Source organism: Oncorhynchus mykiss, chromosome 9 (assembly GCF_057628025.1).
Source record: "Oncorhynchus mykiss isolate SJ-2025 chromosome 9, ASM5762802v1, whole genome shotgun sequence".
NCBI lineage: Eukaryota > Metazoa > Chordata > Actinopteri > Salmoniformes > Salmonidae > Oncorhynchus > Oncorhynchus mykiss.
The window spans coordinates 27,822,907-27,839,384 of record NC_143030.1 but is presented as its reverse complement, the minus strand read 5'-3'; the positions used below and the strand labels follow the sequence as shown (position 1 = coordinate 27,839,384).

The 16,478-nt window shown below is 41.2% G+C and overlaps 1 protein-coding gene across 6 annotated transcripts in view; it reads left to right on the top strand.

Moving 5' to 3' along the window:
* LOC110531786 (DENN domain-containing protein 4C) overlaps positions 1 to 16,478 on the top strand; it is a 74,704-nt gene that overhangs the window by 16,498 nt on the left and 41,728 nt on the right. For 5 of the 6 annotated variants that reach the window (XR_016483176.1, XM_090183894.1, XM_090183892.1 and 2 more), the window contains one exon: positions 12,454 to 12,764. Coding sequence is in view for 5 of the 6 variants with exons in the window: in XM_090183891.1 (XP_090040017.1) it covers positions 12,454 to 12,764 (311 nt within the window). In the remaining variant the exon portion in view is untranslated. Of the gene's footprint in view, positions 1 to 11,266; positions 11,487 to 12,453; positions 12,765 to 16,478 lie in introns of those variants that run through there. The other variant, XM_090183893.1, reaches the window with a different exon arrangement.

Genomic DNA, 16,478 nt, shown 5'->3' with positions numbered 1-16,478 from the left:
AGTCCACTAACCACCACCAGACAAACACATTCTCTGTGCCATAAGAGCATTGATCTAGAACACATTTAATGGTGTGCTTTATTACACGGCAAAAAGTCTATTAAGAATGAAAGCTAGCTCTGACGGTTAACTGTGAGGTGTAACCATGGATACGATGATTTAAATCTCTGCAGAAAGTAGTACCAACAGTGGCTTGTCTCCTCTGTCTGCTATAGTGCACTGCATAGCATACTAAGGACTCTGTTCAATCAAACTAACTCACTATCTGGATGGTGAAGGGGTCCGGACAAACACCATTATTTTTGTGGTATGAGAATGCATGGCCAGATTCATTTGGATGAGAACTTTGTTTACTGCGCAAAGCAAAATAAACTTGACTGCATTTTGATTTGCACACACACATTTTCAGAGGAATAATTGCTGCCTGTGGTTTTGCCCTCTGAGTAAAGTAAATAGCTCAGGGAAAGAGCATGTTATGTGGGATGTATCTCAGCTCCTTTGATCCTGAAGCCCGGTCCCACTCACTCTCTCCAGAATCGTTCCATGTCATTTCAGCAAGCCATGACGCCACCCATCTTCGATTGTTCTGAAATATTTTCTGCAGTTAGAAACCGATACGATAAGCATTCCTGTAACATTATTTCATGAAATATAACTTGAACTCTGAAAAAATGTAGCTAATTGATTTCAGATAACATTAATTAAATATAGCACCTATCGTCTGATTTGGACAACATCTTCCTACCAGTGAGTAGTAATACATGAGGAATTCCCAAAAAATTCAGAATGCCACCCATGGACCCCCCCCACACCCCAACAACCAGTATCTGTTCTCCATGTCTGACAAGTAGTGTGAAGCTGAGGTTTGGAGTATTGCTTCTTAATACTATAATGTATTCACAGTGATTTTGGTAATGGTTATGTTCCCCTGTTCAGAGAATTTAGACATTTGAAGTCTCTTGCCCTAATTCCCAAAATAGAGTGGGAAAGTACCAGGTTTTGCCCAGTAGATGGTGCTATTCGTGCTACCCACCCTTGTATCCAGTTTTCTGGTTTCGTGTTTATTAAATTGATCACAATATTTTCGTTGAAAGTGGGTAGAAAACCATTAGCTCTAGCTCATGGTGATGACAAATTGTGTGGCCATCCTCACAAGTCAAGCCAGTCCTCCATGAAAGCAATTTAGTTTGTCCTTCTCTAGAAACCTAATGGTTCAACCCAACTCTCCTTTAAAAGTCTAACAAATGGCAGCTCTCTGAGAGGGCTTATTCCTATGGTGCAATTCTCATGAATACTTTTCCTACAAGCCCACAACTTGGAGAAATGGGCTGGAGACGAAACTGCGGCGAAAACCCTAATAAAATAAAACAATTATAAACCATTGCGTGGTAGTCTTATGTTTTCCAATACAATTATTAGAAAAATCTCTATGATAAGTGACATTTACCATTAAACCCAATACCAGTGCCATTGTATTGTTGGGACTTTCACCATTGTAGACCATTAGAGACCATAATGGTTTGCTTTTGTTCACCAGGAGTGGTCTAACTAATACACCACACACTCAAAGGGGCCGTTTCCTGGACAAAGATTAATCCTAGACTAAAAAGCATTTTCAACTGAGTTTTTCCATTGAGTTTGGCTGTTCTGTCTAGGCTTAATCTGTTTCCCGGGAAACAGCCCCTCAATCCATTCTCAACCAATGGAAACTCATGATGCTGAAAAGCCCTTGGCTAAATAAATAAATGATCTCACTCCAATACATTTTAATAGAAAGTTAGCAAAAATAGATAAGATCTTGCTACCATGGAAAGGAAAATACCTGTCTATTTGTGGAAAATTCACCCTGATTTAACTCTTTCGTCATCACAGTTTACCAAGCGACCGTTTCTTTAAATTAAATGAGCAAAAAATATATTTATTTGGAATGGCAAACCAGACAAAATGAAAAGGTCCTATTTTTAAAATGAATTAGGAGGACAGAGATTAAATATTAAAACATTAGAAGTTAAATATTAAAGCATCAGACCTCTCACTAAAGGCTTCAGTCATACAAAAGTTATAGTTAAATCCAAACTGGTTCTCTAGTAAATGACTAAGAATGTCTCACCCCATGAACAAAAATTGCCTTTTTCCTTTTATTCAGATTACAACCGCTCACTTTCGGTTATTTGAAAATGAAATCAGCTCCAAAATATCATTAAAAAAATAACAAGCCATAGAAAGTTGGTTGCAATTTCAGTTTAATCCACCTGAAAAGAAAGAGCACATAATACAGCAAATATTGTGGTTAAACTCAAATATACTAATTGATAAAAAACCTTGATTTCCTGATAAAATGTAAAAAATTAAATTAAATTAAAATGTAAATAGACAATCTTTGTAAATTATATCATAAACAGGACTGGTGGAGTTATGTCACACATGCAGCTAACAAAGACTGTCTGCTCTACCCAAAATTTCAAACAACTAATTACAGCATTACCACAAAAATGGAAGCGGCAAATGGACGGGGGAAAAAGTAAGGAACTTGTCTGTCGGCCCTGCATTAAAGACCAAATAGGTTCAAGAAAATTGTGATAAATAAAAATATATACCAGTTTCATTTAAGGACCAAAGAATTGACAGCTGCGCCATGTAAATTGTAAAATAGTTGGGAAGAGATCTTCGATGTACCGATTCCATGGCACAACGGCGCCGGATTCAAAACTTCAAATTTTTCTATTTAAATGATTCTACAAAATTCTTGCTTACCAATAGAATGTTATATACAGTTGAAGTCGGAAGTTTACATACACCTTAGCCAAATACATCTAAACTCAGTTTTTCACAATTCCTGACATGTAATCCTAGTAAAAATGCCCTGTCTTAGGTCAGTTAGGATCACCACCTTATTTTAAGAATGTGAAATGTCAGAATAATAGTAGAGAGAATTATTTAGTTCAGCTTTTATTTCTTTCATCACATTCCCAGTGAGTCAGACGTTTACATACACTCAATTAGTATTTGGTAGCATTGCCTTTACATTGTTTAACTTGGGTCAAACATTTCAAGTAGCCTTCCACAAGCCTCCCACAATAAGTTGGTTGAATTTTGGCCCATTCCTCCTGACAGAGCTGGTGTAAAGGAGTCAGGTTTGTAGGCCTCCTTGCTCGCACCCACTTTTTCAGTTCTGCCGACAAAGTTTCTATAGGATTGAGGTCAGGGCTTTGTGATGGCCACTCCAATACCTTGACATTGTTGTCCTTAAGCCATTTTGCCACAACTTTGGAAGTATGCTTGGGGTCATTGTTCATTTCGAAGACCCATTTGCGACCAAGCTTTAACTTCCTGACTGATGTCTTGATGTTGCTTCAATATATCCACATATTTTTCCATCCTCACGATGCCATCTGTTTTTTGAAGTGCACCAGTCCCTCCTGCAGCAAAGCAACCCAACAACATGATGTTGCCACCCCTGTGCTTCACGGTTGGGATGGTGTTCTTTGGCTTGCAAACCTCCACCTTTTCCCTCCAAATAATGGTAATTATGACCAAACAGTTATATTTTTGTTTCATCAGACCAGATTACATTCCTCCAAAAAGTATGATTTTTGTCCTCATGTGCAGTTGCAAACCGTTGTCTGGCTTTTTTTACGGCGGTTTTGGAGCAGTGGCTTCTTCCTTGTTGAGCGGCCTTTCAGGTTATGTCTATAGGACTCGTTTTACTGTGGATATAGATACTTTTGTACCTGTTTCCTCCAGCATCTTCACAAGGTCCTTTGCTGTTGTTCTGGGATTGATTTGCCTTTTTGCACCAAAGTACGTTAATCTCTAGGAGACAGAAGGTGTCTCCTTCCTGAGCGGTAAGACAGCTGCGTGGTCCCATGGTGTTTATACTTGCGTACTATATTTTGTACAGATGAACGTGATACCTTCAGGAGTTTGGGAATTGGTCCCAAGGATGGAACAGACTTGTGGAGGTCTACATTTTTTTTCTGATTTCTTTTGATTTTCCCGTGATGTCAAACAAAGAGGCACTGAGTTTGAAGGTAGGCCTTGAAATGCATCCACAGGTACACCTCCAATTGACTCAAATGATGTCAATTAGCCTATCAGAAGCTTCTAACGCCATGACATCATTTTCTGGAATTTTCCAAGCTGTTTAACATCTTATGGATCCCTTCACGCGCCAATCCCTTTAGCGGGATTGATTTGACAACATCCAGTGAAATGGCAGCGCGCCAAATTCAAACTACAGGAATATCAATATTCAACATTCACAAAAATATATGTGTATTACATCAAAATAAAGCTTAACTTCTTGTTAATCCAGCCACTGTGTCAGATTTCAAAAAGGCTTTACGGCAAAAGCAGAACATGCGATTATCTGAGGACAGCGCCCTGCATACAAACACATGAAAATCAGATTTCAACCAGACAGTGTGACAAAAGTCAGAAATAGCGATATAATTAATGCCTTACCTTTGAAAATCTTATTCTGTTGGCACTCAAATGTCCCAGAAACATCACAAATGGTCCTTTTGTTCGATTATGTCCCAATAATGTCAATTTATTTGGTGCGTTTGATTCAGAAATACACCGGTTTCAACTCGCCCAACATGCCTACAAAGTATCTAATAAGTTACCTGTAAAATTGGTCCAAACATTTCAAACAACGTTCCTAATCCAACCTCAGGTACCCTAAAACGTAAATAATCAATACAATTTAAGGTGGAATAAACTGTTTCTGATACCAGATAAAAACAACGTGAAGTGCGTTCCAGTTCACGCGCACCAAACAGTGGAGTCCACCTGGAGTGACACTTACAAAGAACAGCTGTACTTCTTAATTTCTCAAAAGAAAAACATCAACCAATTTCTAAAGACTATTGACATCTAGTGGATGACATAGGAACTGCAACCAGGTTCCTCATAAATAGGGCTTTCTATTGAAAACCATTGGGAAACACAATGACCTCAATTTTTTCCCCCTGGGGGGATTGTGCTCGGGGCTTCGCCTACCAAATCAGTTCTGCTATACTCACAGACATTATTCTAACAGTTTTAGAAACTTCAGTGTTTTTTATCCAAATCTACTAATTATATGCATATCCTAGTTTCTGGGCCTGAGTAGCAGGCAGTTTACTTTGGGCACACTTTTCATCCGGACATGAAAATACTGCCCCCTATCCCAAATAAGTTTTAAAGGCATAGTCAACTTAGTGTCTGACTTCTGACCCACTGGAATTGTGATACAGTGAATTAAGTGAAATAATATGTCTGTAAACAATTGTTGGAAAAATGTATTGTGTCATGTACAAAGTAGATGTCCTAACCGACTTGCTAAAACTATAGTTTGTTAACAATACAATTGTGGAGTGGTTGAAAAACAAGTTCTAATGACTCCAACCTAAGTGTATGTGAACTTCTGACTTCAACAGTATATGGGGAATACATTTTTCCCAGCTCTGTAGAGTTTGCTGTGAGGAGGCAGAGTCATTAGATAATTTATTTTGGTACTGTCCAGATGTAACTCATTTTTGGTCACAGGTCCAAGAATGGCTGAAGAATTGCAACATTTACTTAGAGCTAATGCTGCAGATACATTCGCACTACTGGGTGATCTGAAAAGTCATAGTCAATTGATAAATAATATAATTATTTTAGCAAAAAATGTTTCTTTAATTTACAATCTGTAGAAACTCTGAGAATAGAAAGGTTCAGTACTTTTGTGAAGCATCACAGGACACAGTTGAAAAATATATGGCAAATAGAAAGCTTAAGTGTTATTATTTAGTTTACTCCAATTGGGGGAGGGGTGGTATTGTTTGCTGGGAATAATAAAGGAAATTATATTCTAAAAAGATGTGTGTGTGTGTGTGTATGTGTGTGAGACACACACAGAGTTGTACGAGATCTTCAGTTTCTTGGCAATTAATCGCATGGAATAGCCTTCATTTCTCATAACAAGAATAGACTGACGAGTTTCAGAAGAAAGGTCTTTATTTCTGGCCATTTTGAGCCTGTAATCAAATCCAAAAATGCTGATTCCCCAGATACTCAACTAGTCTAAAGAACTCCAGTTTTATTGCTTCTTTAAGCAGAACAACACTTTTCAGCTGTGCTAACATAATTGCATTAGGGTTTTCTAATGATCAATTAGCCTTTTAAAATGATAAACTTGGATTAGCTAACACAACATGCCATTGAAACACAGGAGTGATGGTTGCTGATAATGGGCCTCTGAACGCCTATGCAGATATTCCATTAAAAACCAGCCGTTTCTAGCTACAATAGTCATTTACAACATTAACAATGTCTACACTGTATTTCTGATTAATTTGATGTCCTTTTAATGGGAAAAAAAATGATATTTTCTTTCAAAAACAAGGACATTTCTAAGTGACTCCAAACTATTGAACAGTAGTGTATATTTATCCCCAAAATATATGGGGAATTGGAAATGATGCAGGCAATTACATTGATGGAAGCGACAATAAATAAATAAACAATAAATAAATACCCCCCCTCTTAGATTAGTCCATGCTGATTGGGAGGTTCCCCAGAATCTCAACCAATCCTAATCCAACCAAACCTAATCATGACCATAATGGTGAATTTGTTCTGGATATGTAGTTATTGGCATCCTCTGACTGGATAAAAAATATAGTAGAAACAGTGCCATTTAGTGGGCAAAACATGGTTGTATACCAAAACATACTGTATGGTAATTGTTGGGGTGGTGTTGGCGTGGGAGGTCCGTGTGTGGCTTTTGACCGTTGTTTTGTGTTCCTCGTGTCTTAATGATTGTAAGGAAGAAATTGCGTCCACATCGGACGTTGGGAACTCTCTATTGAATATTATGGGAATCCTATAATGGAAAATTGCCAATCTAGGTGCAATCAATTAGCTTCATTTTTCAGTAATCAAATTATATATACACTGCTCAAAAAAATAAAGGGAACACTAAAATAACACATCCTAGATCTGAATGAATTAAATATTCTTATTAAATACTTTTTTCTTTACATAGTTGAATGTGCTGACAACAGAATCACACAAAAATTATCAATGGAAATCAAATTTATCAACCCATGGAGGTCTGGATTTGGAATCACACTCAAAATGAAAGTGGAAAACCACACTACAGGCTGATCCAACTTTGATGTAATGTCCTTAAAACAAGTCAAAATGAGGCTCAGTAGTGTGTGTGGCCTCCACGTGCCTCCCTACAACACCTGGGCATGCTCCTGATGAGGTGGCGGATGGTCTCCTGAGGGATCTCCTCCTAGACCTGGACTAAAGCATCCACCAACTCCTAGACACTCTGTGGTGCAATGTGGCGTTGGTGGATGGAGCGAGACATGATGTCCCAGATGTGCTCAATTGGATTCAGATCTGGGGAACGGGCGGGCCAGTCCATAGCATCAATGCCTTCCTCTTGCAGGAACTGCTGACACACTCCAGCCACATGAGGTCTAGCATTGTCTTGCATTAGGAGGAACCCAGGGCCAACCAGCATATGGTCTCACAAGGGGTCTGAGGATTTCATCTCGGCACCTAATGGCAGTCAGGCTACCTCTGGGGAGCACATGGAGGGCTGTGAGGCCCTCCAAAGAAATGCCACCCCACACCATGACTGACCCACCGCCAAACCGGTCATGCTGGAGGATGTTGCAGGCAGCAGAACGTTCTCCACGGCGTCTCCAGACTGTCACGTCTGTCACGTGCTCAGTGTGAACCTGCTTTCATCTGTGAAGAGCACAGGGCGCCAGTGGCGTATTTGCCAATCTTGGTGTTCTCTGGCAAATGAAAAACGTCTTGCACGGTGTTGGGCTGTAAGCACAACCCCCACCTGTGGACATCGGGCCCTCATACCACCCTCATGGAGTCTGTTTCTGACCGTTTGAGCAGACACATGCACATTTGTGGCCTGCTGGAGGTCATTTTGCAGGACTCTGGCAGTGCTCCTCCTGCTCCTCCTTGCACAAAGGTGAAGGTAGCGGTCCTGCTGCTGGGTTGTTGCCCTCCTACGGCCTCCTCCACGTCTCCTGATGTACTGGCCTGTCTCCTGGTAGCGCCTTTATGCTCTGGACACTACGATGACAGACACAGCAAACCTTCTTGCCACATCCCGCATTGATGTGCCATCCTGGATGAGCTGCACTACCTGAGCCACTTGTGTGGGTTGTAGACTCCGTCTCATGCTACCACTAGAGTGAAAGCACCGCCAGCATTCAAAAGTGACCAAAACATAAGCCAGGAAGCATAGGAACTGAGAAGTGGTCTGTGGTCCCCACCTGCAGGACCATTCCTTTTATTGGGGGTGTCTTGCCTATAATTTCCACCTGTTGTCTATTCCATTTGCACAACAGCATGTAAAATGTATTGTCAATCCGTGTTGCTTCCTAAGTGGACAGTTTGATTTCACAGAAGTGTGATTGACTTGGAGTTACATTGTGTTGTTTAAGTGTTCCCTTTATTTTTTTGAGCAGTGTATTTAAAATGTTGCAGGAATGGTAATCTTACCTGTTCCTTAATGCAAAAACTATTTTGGAAATCCTCCTTGTGCTTTTTGAGGTGGAATGACCCTCCATGAAGCTAGCCGAAGAGCCTATGTGTTCACCCCCCCTCCCCTTTGACCACTCCAAAGAACTTTAGCATTTCCATTTACTTCTTTTACCCTGGAGCAACCAAACCACATCAGAGTGGGTGCCACCCCTCCCTCATTAAAGGCGTTTTTTATTGCCTGCCTTGTTTGTGGAAACCCTGAGTCATTCTTCCTTGATCGTTCACCTAACATGAAACTGTGTTGTCTCGCTCTGGACCATTATGCAATCCTTTTGAGGGGTGGAATCCAACAGGGGTGCACCACTCAGGCTCTTGAGTAGTACTGGGAAATAACCGAGTAAATTAACTTAACTTGTGCTCATCTAAGGTCTATGATGATGCATCATGGGTTTTCTTAAGTACAATTGTAGAGAATGACTCGAGTTTAGTCCAGACACATTTCGGTAAAAAGAATTAACAGTGAAAAAGTACAACATTCTGGCAAATATATATATATATATATATATTTTAAACTAGACACTTTGCCAAAAACTAGACATCTTAGTCTTCAGAGTGATAGTTTATTTTTGCAAATGCATCATAGTTTTGTAACCACATTTAGCTACGGACATGTTTAAAGCTGGTTTAATGAGAATCACCTAACCCTAATTCTAACCCTAAACCTCAACTTCACCCCTATGCCTAAAATAGCCTTTTTCTTGTGGGGACCCGGCAAAATGTCCACACTTGTCAGAATTTTCCTTGTCCCCACAAGGATAGTAAAACCCAATAAACACCGACTTCATGGCATGCCAACTACCACGGCTGTTTGAGTTCATACATACCCTTTCACTTACTGTGGACCTTATGTGATTCATTATTTCTCCTGTCCAAATATGTATAGTTGTGAATGCACAAGTGCAAAACTCTGTACATCTTGTCCCCGTCCTTTCCTTGTACAGACAGGACACAATACCCATGTAGCCTAGTGCATGACATTTACTTGGAACAAACAGGGCACAGTTTGGGTCACCTTTCTGACATGGTGAGAGAGTGGTATTTCTCTTTATGGAACCAACTGCAGGGGTACAAATGTACTGTAGTCTGTAACCGAGGTGACAGCCCTGTTGTGAGGTCCCAGTCTTTGGTCGACATAGGGCTGGCACAATTATTGTATAATCGTGTAACTGACAATTGTGGACAATAACAGTGAACTTTAAAAAAATTATCGGCATCTTTAATACATTTATTTTAGGTGAGAGAGGGATTCAACTCGATATTATAGTTTACCTAATAGGAGTTTGGTGGTTAGAGTTGGTCATAATTTTACGAGCAGAGCAGCTTAAGTTCCAAAAGTTCCAAGCGGTTAAAATCATAAAATCAACTGTTTTTTAGACAGGGGTGTCAGCAAGGCTGTGTTGTATTTATTAGGGGCACTACATTGGCAAAATGATGTTGTCGAACATCTCATTCCAAAATCATGTTCATTAATATGGAGTTGGTACCCCCCCCTGCTGCTAAAACAGCCTCCACTCTGCTGGAAAGGCTTTCCACTAGATGTTGGAACATTGTTTGCTGGGACTTGCTTCCATTCAGCCACAAAAGCATTACTGAGGTCGGACACTGATGTTGGGCGATTAGGCCTGGCTCGCAGTCGGTGTTCCAATTCATCTCAAAGGTGTTCGATGGGGTTGAGGTCAGGGCTCTGTGCAGGCCTTCTTCCACACCAACCTCGACAAATCATTTCTGTACGGACCTCGCTTTGTGCACGGGGGCATTGTCATGGTGAAACAGGAAAGGGCCTTTCCCAAACTGTTGTCACAAAGTTGGAAGCACAGAATCATTTAGAATGTCATTGTTTTCTGTGGTGTTAAGATTTCGAATACACAGCCAGGAGACAACAAGAATCATTTGCGGTCTACTGGCTGTGTATCCGTTTTGTTGCTCTCTCCCTCTCCAATGTTTCTTTTATCAACTGCAATGAACAAAAATATTAACGCAACATGTAAAGTGTTGGTCCCATGTTTCATGAGATGAACAAAAAAAATCCCCAACATTTTCTATAGCTTATTTCTTTCTATAAAAAAAAATGGCACAAATTCGTTTACATGCCTATCAGTGAGCGTTTCTCCTTTGCCAAGATAATCCATCCACCTGACAGGTATAGCATATCACGAAGCTGAAAAACGGCATGATCATTACACAGGTGCACCCTGTGCTGGGGCATTACAAGGCCACTTTAAAATGTGCGGTTTTGTCACAACACAATGCCACAGATGTCTCATGTCTTGAGGGAGCGTGCAATTGGCATGCTGGCTGTAGGAATGATTGGCTGGGCCTGGCTCCCCAGTGGGTGGGCCTGGCTCCCCAGTGGGTGGGCCTATGCCCTCCCAGGCCCAGCCATGGCTGCACCCCTGCCCAGTCATGTGAAATCCATATAATCAATGTATTTCAATTGACAGATTTTCCAACATGAACTGTAACTTAGTAAAACCTTTGAAATTGTTGCATGTGGCTCTTATTTTTCCGACATTCAAATTGGATCCAGATTATGAAGGCATTTTTTTTGTAGGGCCTACATTCAGGTTTGACTATTAAACACTGTAATGAAGTGGGCTACATTAAGTAGAGCCTGCCGGGTGCTCCTCCCCCAGTTCAGAGGGGCCACGTTTCTTCTCCTGCTCCTGCCCCATGCTGCAGCTGACTCACGACTGGAAAATGTCACTTCCTGCATGCTTTTCCACCTCTCTTTGAAGAGAATGGGATGTTTGCTTTCTTGGCTTTTCTTTCTTCCTTAGACAGCCGTTTGCTTCATTTTGCCGTATCCTCCTCCCAAAGCCCAGTGTTTTTCTTGGACGCCTGAATAACCTATTTTTGCACCGTAAAGTAGTTATTCTAACTGTATAAATGAAAATAGTCTGTCTTTAGAAGCCCACCACTCTCCCACAAGCAAGGTAACCTGGGACTTATGCTGCCATGTTATTTGAGACTACCGTTGACAGTATTTATGCCTGTGGTTATTGTGCACAGTAAATGGCTTGTTCAGGAAAGATGTTGAGAGATTTGAGTAATTTACAGACTATAACAAGTTATAGTTATAATATCTACCAGCAGAAGAAACAAGCTGTGATAGTTTCCAACCCCTCTCACTGAGAGCAGAGGGTTCGTGCTCCATTAGCTGTTAGACTAATTGCATCTAATTACTACCTCTATGCCATAGTGCTTGTTATGGCTAATTGATGGATCATTCTACTTCTTCTACAGCAGGAAATCGAAGCATCTGATTAATCCTCGCCGAGCTTTAGCATATGGTCGTCTTGAATCTCGGGAAGGAAGCGTTTTTATATCCCAAGTGAATAGAATAACAGGACCCCATGCTCTCGTTTTCCAGAGAAGGCTTTGTAAGACTCGTGTCATCTTGATTTATGCTTACAGTGGTGTTTTGCTGCATTCCGCTCAGCTCTGCCGCTCTCCTCTGCCTCTCCCTAGTCACCGACGCTCCGAACTCTCTCCATGTCCCTTAGTATGGGACTGGGAAGTGATATACAGTGACAGGAGTGTTTGTGAATAAGTCGCGTCGTTTCACAAGACCCCTGTCATTCTTTAGGTATATTAAGTACTTTATGGTGGGATGCTGTTTAGACACGTAAACAGTCATTAGGGATTCCACATACACTGTTAGAATGAAAAGGACTGTCCCATGGTGCCTGTGTGATATAAGGAGCAGGTCGTTCCCATGTGACTTGCTCTGTACCATTTATAGACTAAGACATAGGCTACATTGCTCTTACAGAAGGCCTGGATAAGGCCCCAAATTCCATAGACATATCCCTACTTTGATAACAAACAAAAAACATGTTCCCATTCTCTGACCTCTAACCTCACTTTTGACCCTGCCCCACCCGCCTCTTCTCTCCCCAGGCACGACCAGCCATGATTGAGGACAAGGGCCACCGCGTGACCGACTACTTTGTGGTGGCCGGGCTGACGGACAAGTCCACGCCCCTGGAGCAGGACCTGTCGGAGACCAAGTCCAGCGGGCCTAAGGCGCCCATTACTGACCTGGCCGTCATCAACAAGTCGGCGGGAGAGACTGTTCCCGAGGGCTTCACCTGCATGGAGAGCACCTACAGTGGGCAGCAGGCCAACCTCAACCACGGCAGCCTTAAGAGCCACGAGCTGTTCCTCTGCTACAAGAGGGACCGCGACAAGCCCCCGCTCATCGACATCGGGTGAGTCCATCTGTGTGCGCTCTACTGTGAAACCAAATGGAGAAAAAAAACGGTGTTTCACAATGGCATCATTAGGGTGAACTCTGAAACAGGTGCACCATAGCCTCAGAATCCCTTCCTCGTCCCAATGAGACCAATTACCAAAATAGTCATCTCTAATAGAGCTGCAAAGTACATCTACCTTAATCCCTTTCTTTGAAAACGACACTGACAGGAGAGAAAATTGTAATGAAAATTGCTTCTGGTCTATTATTGAGCTATTGTGGAAAAACCCTCTGCAATGTAGGCCTATTGCTTGCTTATTATTTGTAGTGCTTTTCGGTTATTTGCTAGATTAATTGAATGCAACCCCCCCCCCCCATTTCATTTTAAAGCACTTAACTTTCTATCAGGGAAATAACAGCACCCAGTGGTGTTGCGTTTTGAAAGAGTGATGCTAACCACTATCCTCAAATGAGTGTTTAGCCTTGATCCGGGGGGTTTGTTGGCGCCTGTCATTCTACGCTGTTAGATTTGCTAGCCACATATCTCCACTCTTCTTAACCAAAACAACAAGCTGGAGTTTCCAGTTACTTGGCTCGACTGATTAAAAAAAAAAAAAAAAATCCTCTGTCCTGCTTTGGGAACGCACATGTTTCTCTTCAACTGTCACTGACTAGAGTGTAAACAGCAGATCAAATATAAAGTGTTTACCCAAATAAATTACATAATCATACTCTGGCTAGTTATAGGCTAGTAAAGGACACTTAAACTTCTTGGAGTGGAGAGCGAAAATTCCATCTTGGATTTAGGTAGTTCCAATTTAGCATAATTATCGGAAATAGACATGGTTTGGGATGTGGAGACTTAGAATTAATTTTGTTATTGAGCTCCTTTTAGGTTTGTGAGATTGAAGGATGAGAATAGAGGCAGGAAGCTTAAAGCGCTTGAGCTATTGCCCCAAGGCTTTGTCTAGGCTTTGACTGCTAACTCAATCCAATGTAGAGATACAATCCAGACCCTTTATCCTAATACAGTTCTACTCCACAGCAGGCAAAGCGTGTTTAAATTGTCATTAAAACCTACATTACAACCAGTTTAATTATATAATTTCAACCAATTTCACCCCTGGGTCCATGTAGCTAATACCCACAGGGTCAAAAATATCCACCGGTCATTGAGTGAAGCCATAGCCTTGGTTGAAGACAGACCCGGCACCAGGATAAAGTGACTAAAAGGGCAGTTGAAATCGATGATGGGGCACAATCAGGGCCTAAAATGAACTTTTTGGTCCACCAGCCATTTAAAAAATCTCCCAGCCACTCAGATTTTTTATTTATAATTAATTTTTGTAATTAAACACATTTTTTTCCTCCCCAATTTTGCGATTTCCTTGTCTCATCGCTGCAACTCCCCAACGGGCTCGGGAGAGGCGAAGGTCGAGTCATGCGTCCTACGAAACATCCTTAACACCCACTCACTTAACCCGGAGGTCAGCTGCACCAATGTGTCGGAGGAAACACTGTCCAACTGACGATCAGTCAGCCTGCATGCGCCCAGCCCGCCACAAGGAGTCGCTAGAGCGCGATGAGCAATGGGCCAAACCCTCCCCTAATTGTGCGCTGCTGCCGGTAACGAACCCCAGGCTGTAGTGACGCCGCAACATTGCAATCCAGTGGCTTAGACCGCTGCGCCACTACGCCACTCGGGAGGCCCTAGCCACTCAGATTATTTACCAGACAAAATGTTTTTTACCTCAAATTACACCAACAAAACACAAAACCGATGAGCATACTTTGTAATGTTTCTAAAACAAATGTATTACTAGTAAGAAGTAATGTGGTATATTGTTTTATTTCATTTTTGTTACCATGGTAACGAGACTCATATTTGTGCCTGTGAGATTGAGTCTGACTAGGGTTGTCTTCTCTTACCTAGCAGTTGAAACTCAAACATTGAAAAACAACCTAGCTTGTGAACAAAACAATGTAAATAGCCAAAAAACACAAGGACTAAGTCTCACTTCAGTAGACTTTCGTTTCAAGTAAAAAATGATTATTTCACTCAGCTCTTCACGTGCTCAAAGCCCCCAGACGGGGAGTGTTGCATCGCAATGTGGGATAGGCTATATAGGATTCAGTTCTTTGACTTTGTATGATTATTTTACCAGCTATGAAACAAAATGGCAGAAATACTTTGAAGACAGCTACTGCATTTATTTTACTGGAAATGTGATCATACTGTACTATTTGTATTCACTAATACGAGTGAAATGCATGACCACCCGCCTATATGGCTAGTGAAATAGACATCTTACCCGCTAATGCCAAAATCTACCTGCATTTGGCAGATGGTGGGTGTTAATTCTAGGCCCTTTGCACATTTTTGGGGGGTTCTTGCATTGGAATTATATTGATTTCTGCTTATCACGCTATAACACAGCAAAAAGGTCAAATACAGAGACACCGAGACCATTGATTGTGCTTTTGAAGTGACAGGTTGACACAATCTCTGCTTTACTGTATCAGCACAAACAATGTACAGCGCCCTACACACTAAAGCAAGACCGTTTTGATAATTAATAAAGGCTATAAGCTAGATAGACTTTTTGTAATAGGTGAATGTCCCCAGGGGCGTAACTTTCATTGGGGACGGGGACATGTGATGCAAAACGAGGCAACAGTGTTCTTTTAGGACCCTGCGAACACCTCCGAGCGGTCGGGTGGGCTGTTTTGTAGTTTGTATCCGACTGAAATAAAATGTTTTAAAAAATATATATGTTGTCCCCCCCCCCCACATCTAAAACCAAAGTTGTGCCCCTGATTGACCCTATGTGAATGCAGCCATACACACAGCTAGCTGTCTTACCAAAATATTGCAAACTAAAGTATTAGCCTTGTTATTCATGCATAAAAACAAATACTGAATAGCAGTTTGGCTTAGAATACAGACACAACTGTGAATGCGAACGAATGAATGTGAACAGAACAAAACAGCGGTAGCGTGTAGGCCTAGTAAACAACATATCAGATCAATGACGACACGAAAGAATCTATAGTGCCTTCAGAAAGTATTGACACCCCTTGACTTTTTCCCCACATTTTGTTGTGTTACAGCCTGAATTTAAAATGGATGAAATATATGTTTTTGTCACTGGCCTACACACAATACCCCATAATGTCAAAGTGGAACTATGTTTTTTGACATTTTTACAAATGAATAAGTATTCTCCTTTGTTATGGCAAGGCTAAATAAGTTCAAATTTGCATAGAAAGTCGCATAGAGTGAGTTCATATATGTAACTATGTGCAATAATAGTGCTTAACATGATTTTTGAATTACTACCTCATATTTGTACCCCACACATAATTAATTATCTGTAATGTCCCTGAGCAGGGAATTTCAAACACAGATTCAACCATAAAGACCAGGAAGGTTTTCCAATGCCTCACAAAGAAAGGCACCTATGATTTGAATATCCCTTTGAGCATGGTAAAGTTATTAATTACACTTTGGATGGTGTCTATACACCCAGTCACGACAAAGATACAGGCGGCCTTCCTAACTCGGTTGTCGTAGAGCAGTGGTTCCCAAACCTTTTATAGTGCCGTACCCCTTCAAACATTCATCCTCCAGCTGCGTACTCCCTCTAGCAACTGGGTCTGCGCACTATCAAATGTTGTTTTTTGCCATCGTTGTAAACCTGCCACACACACTATACGATACATTTATTAA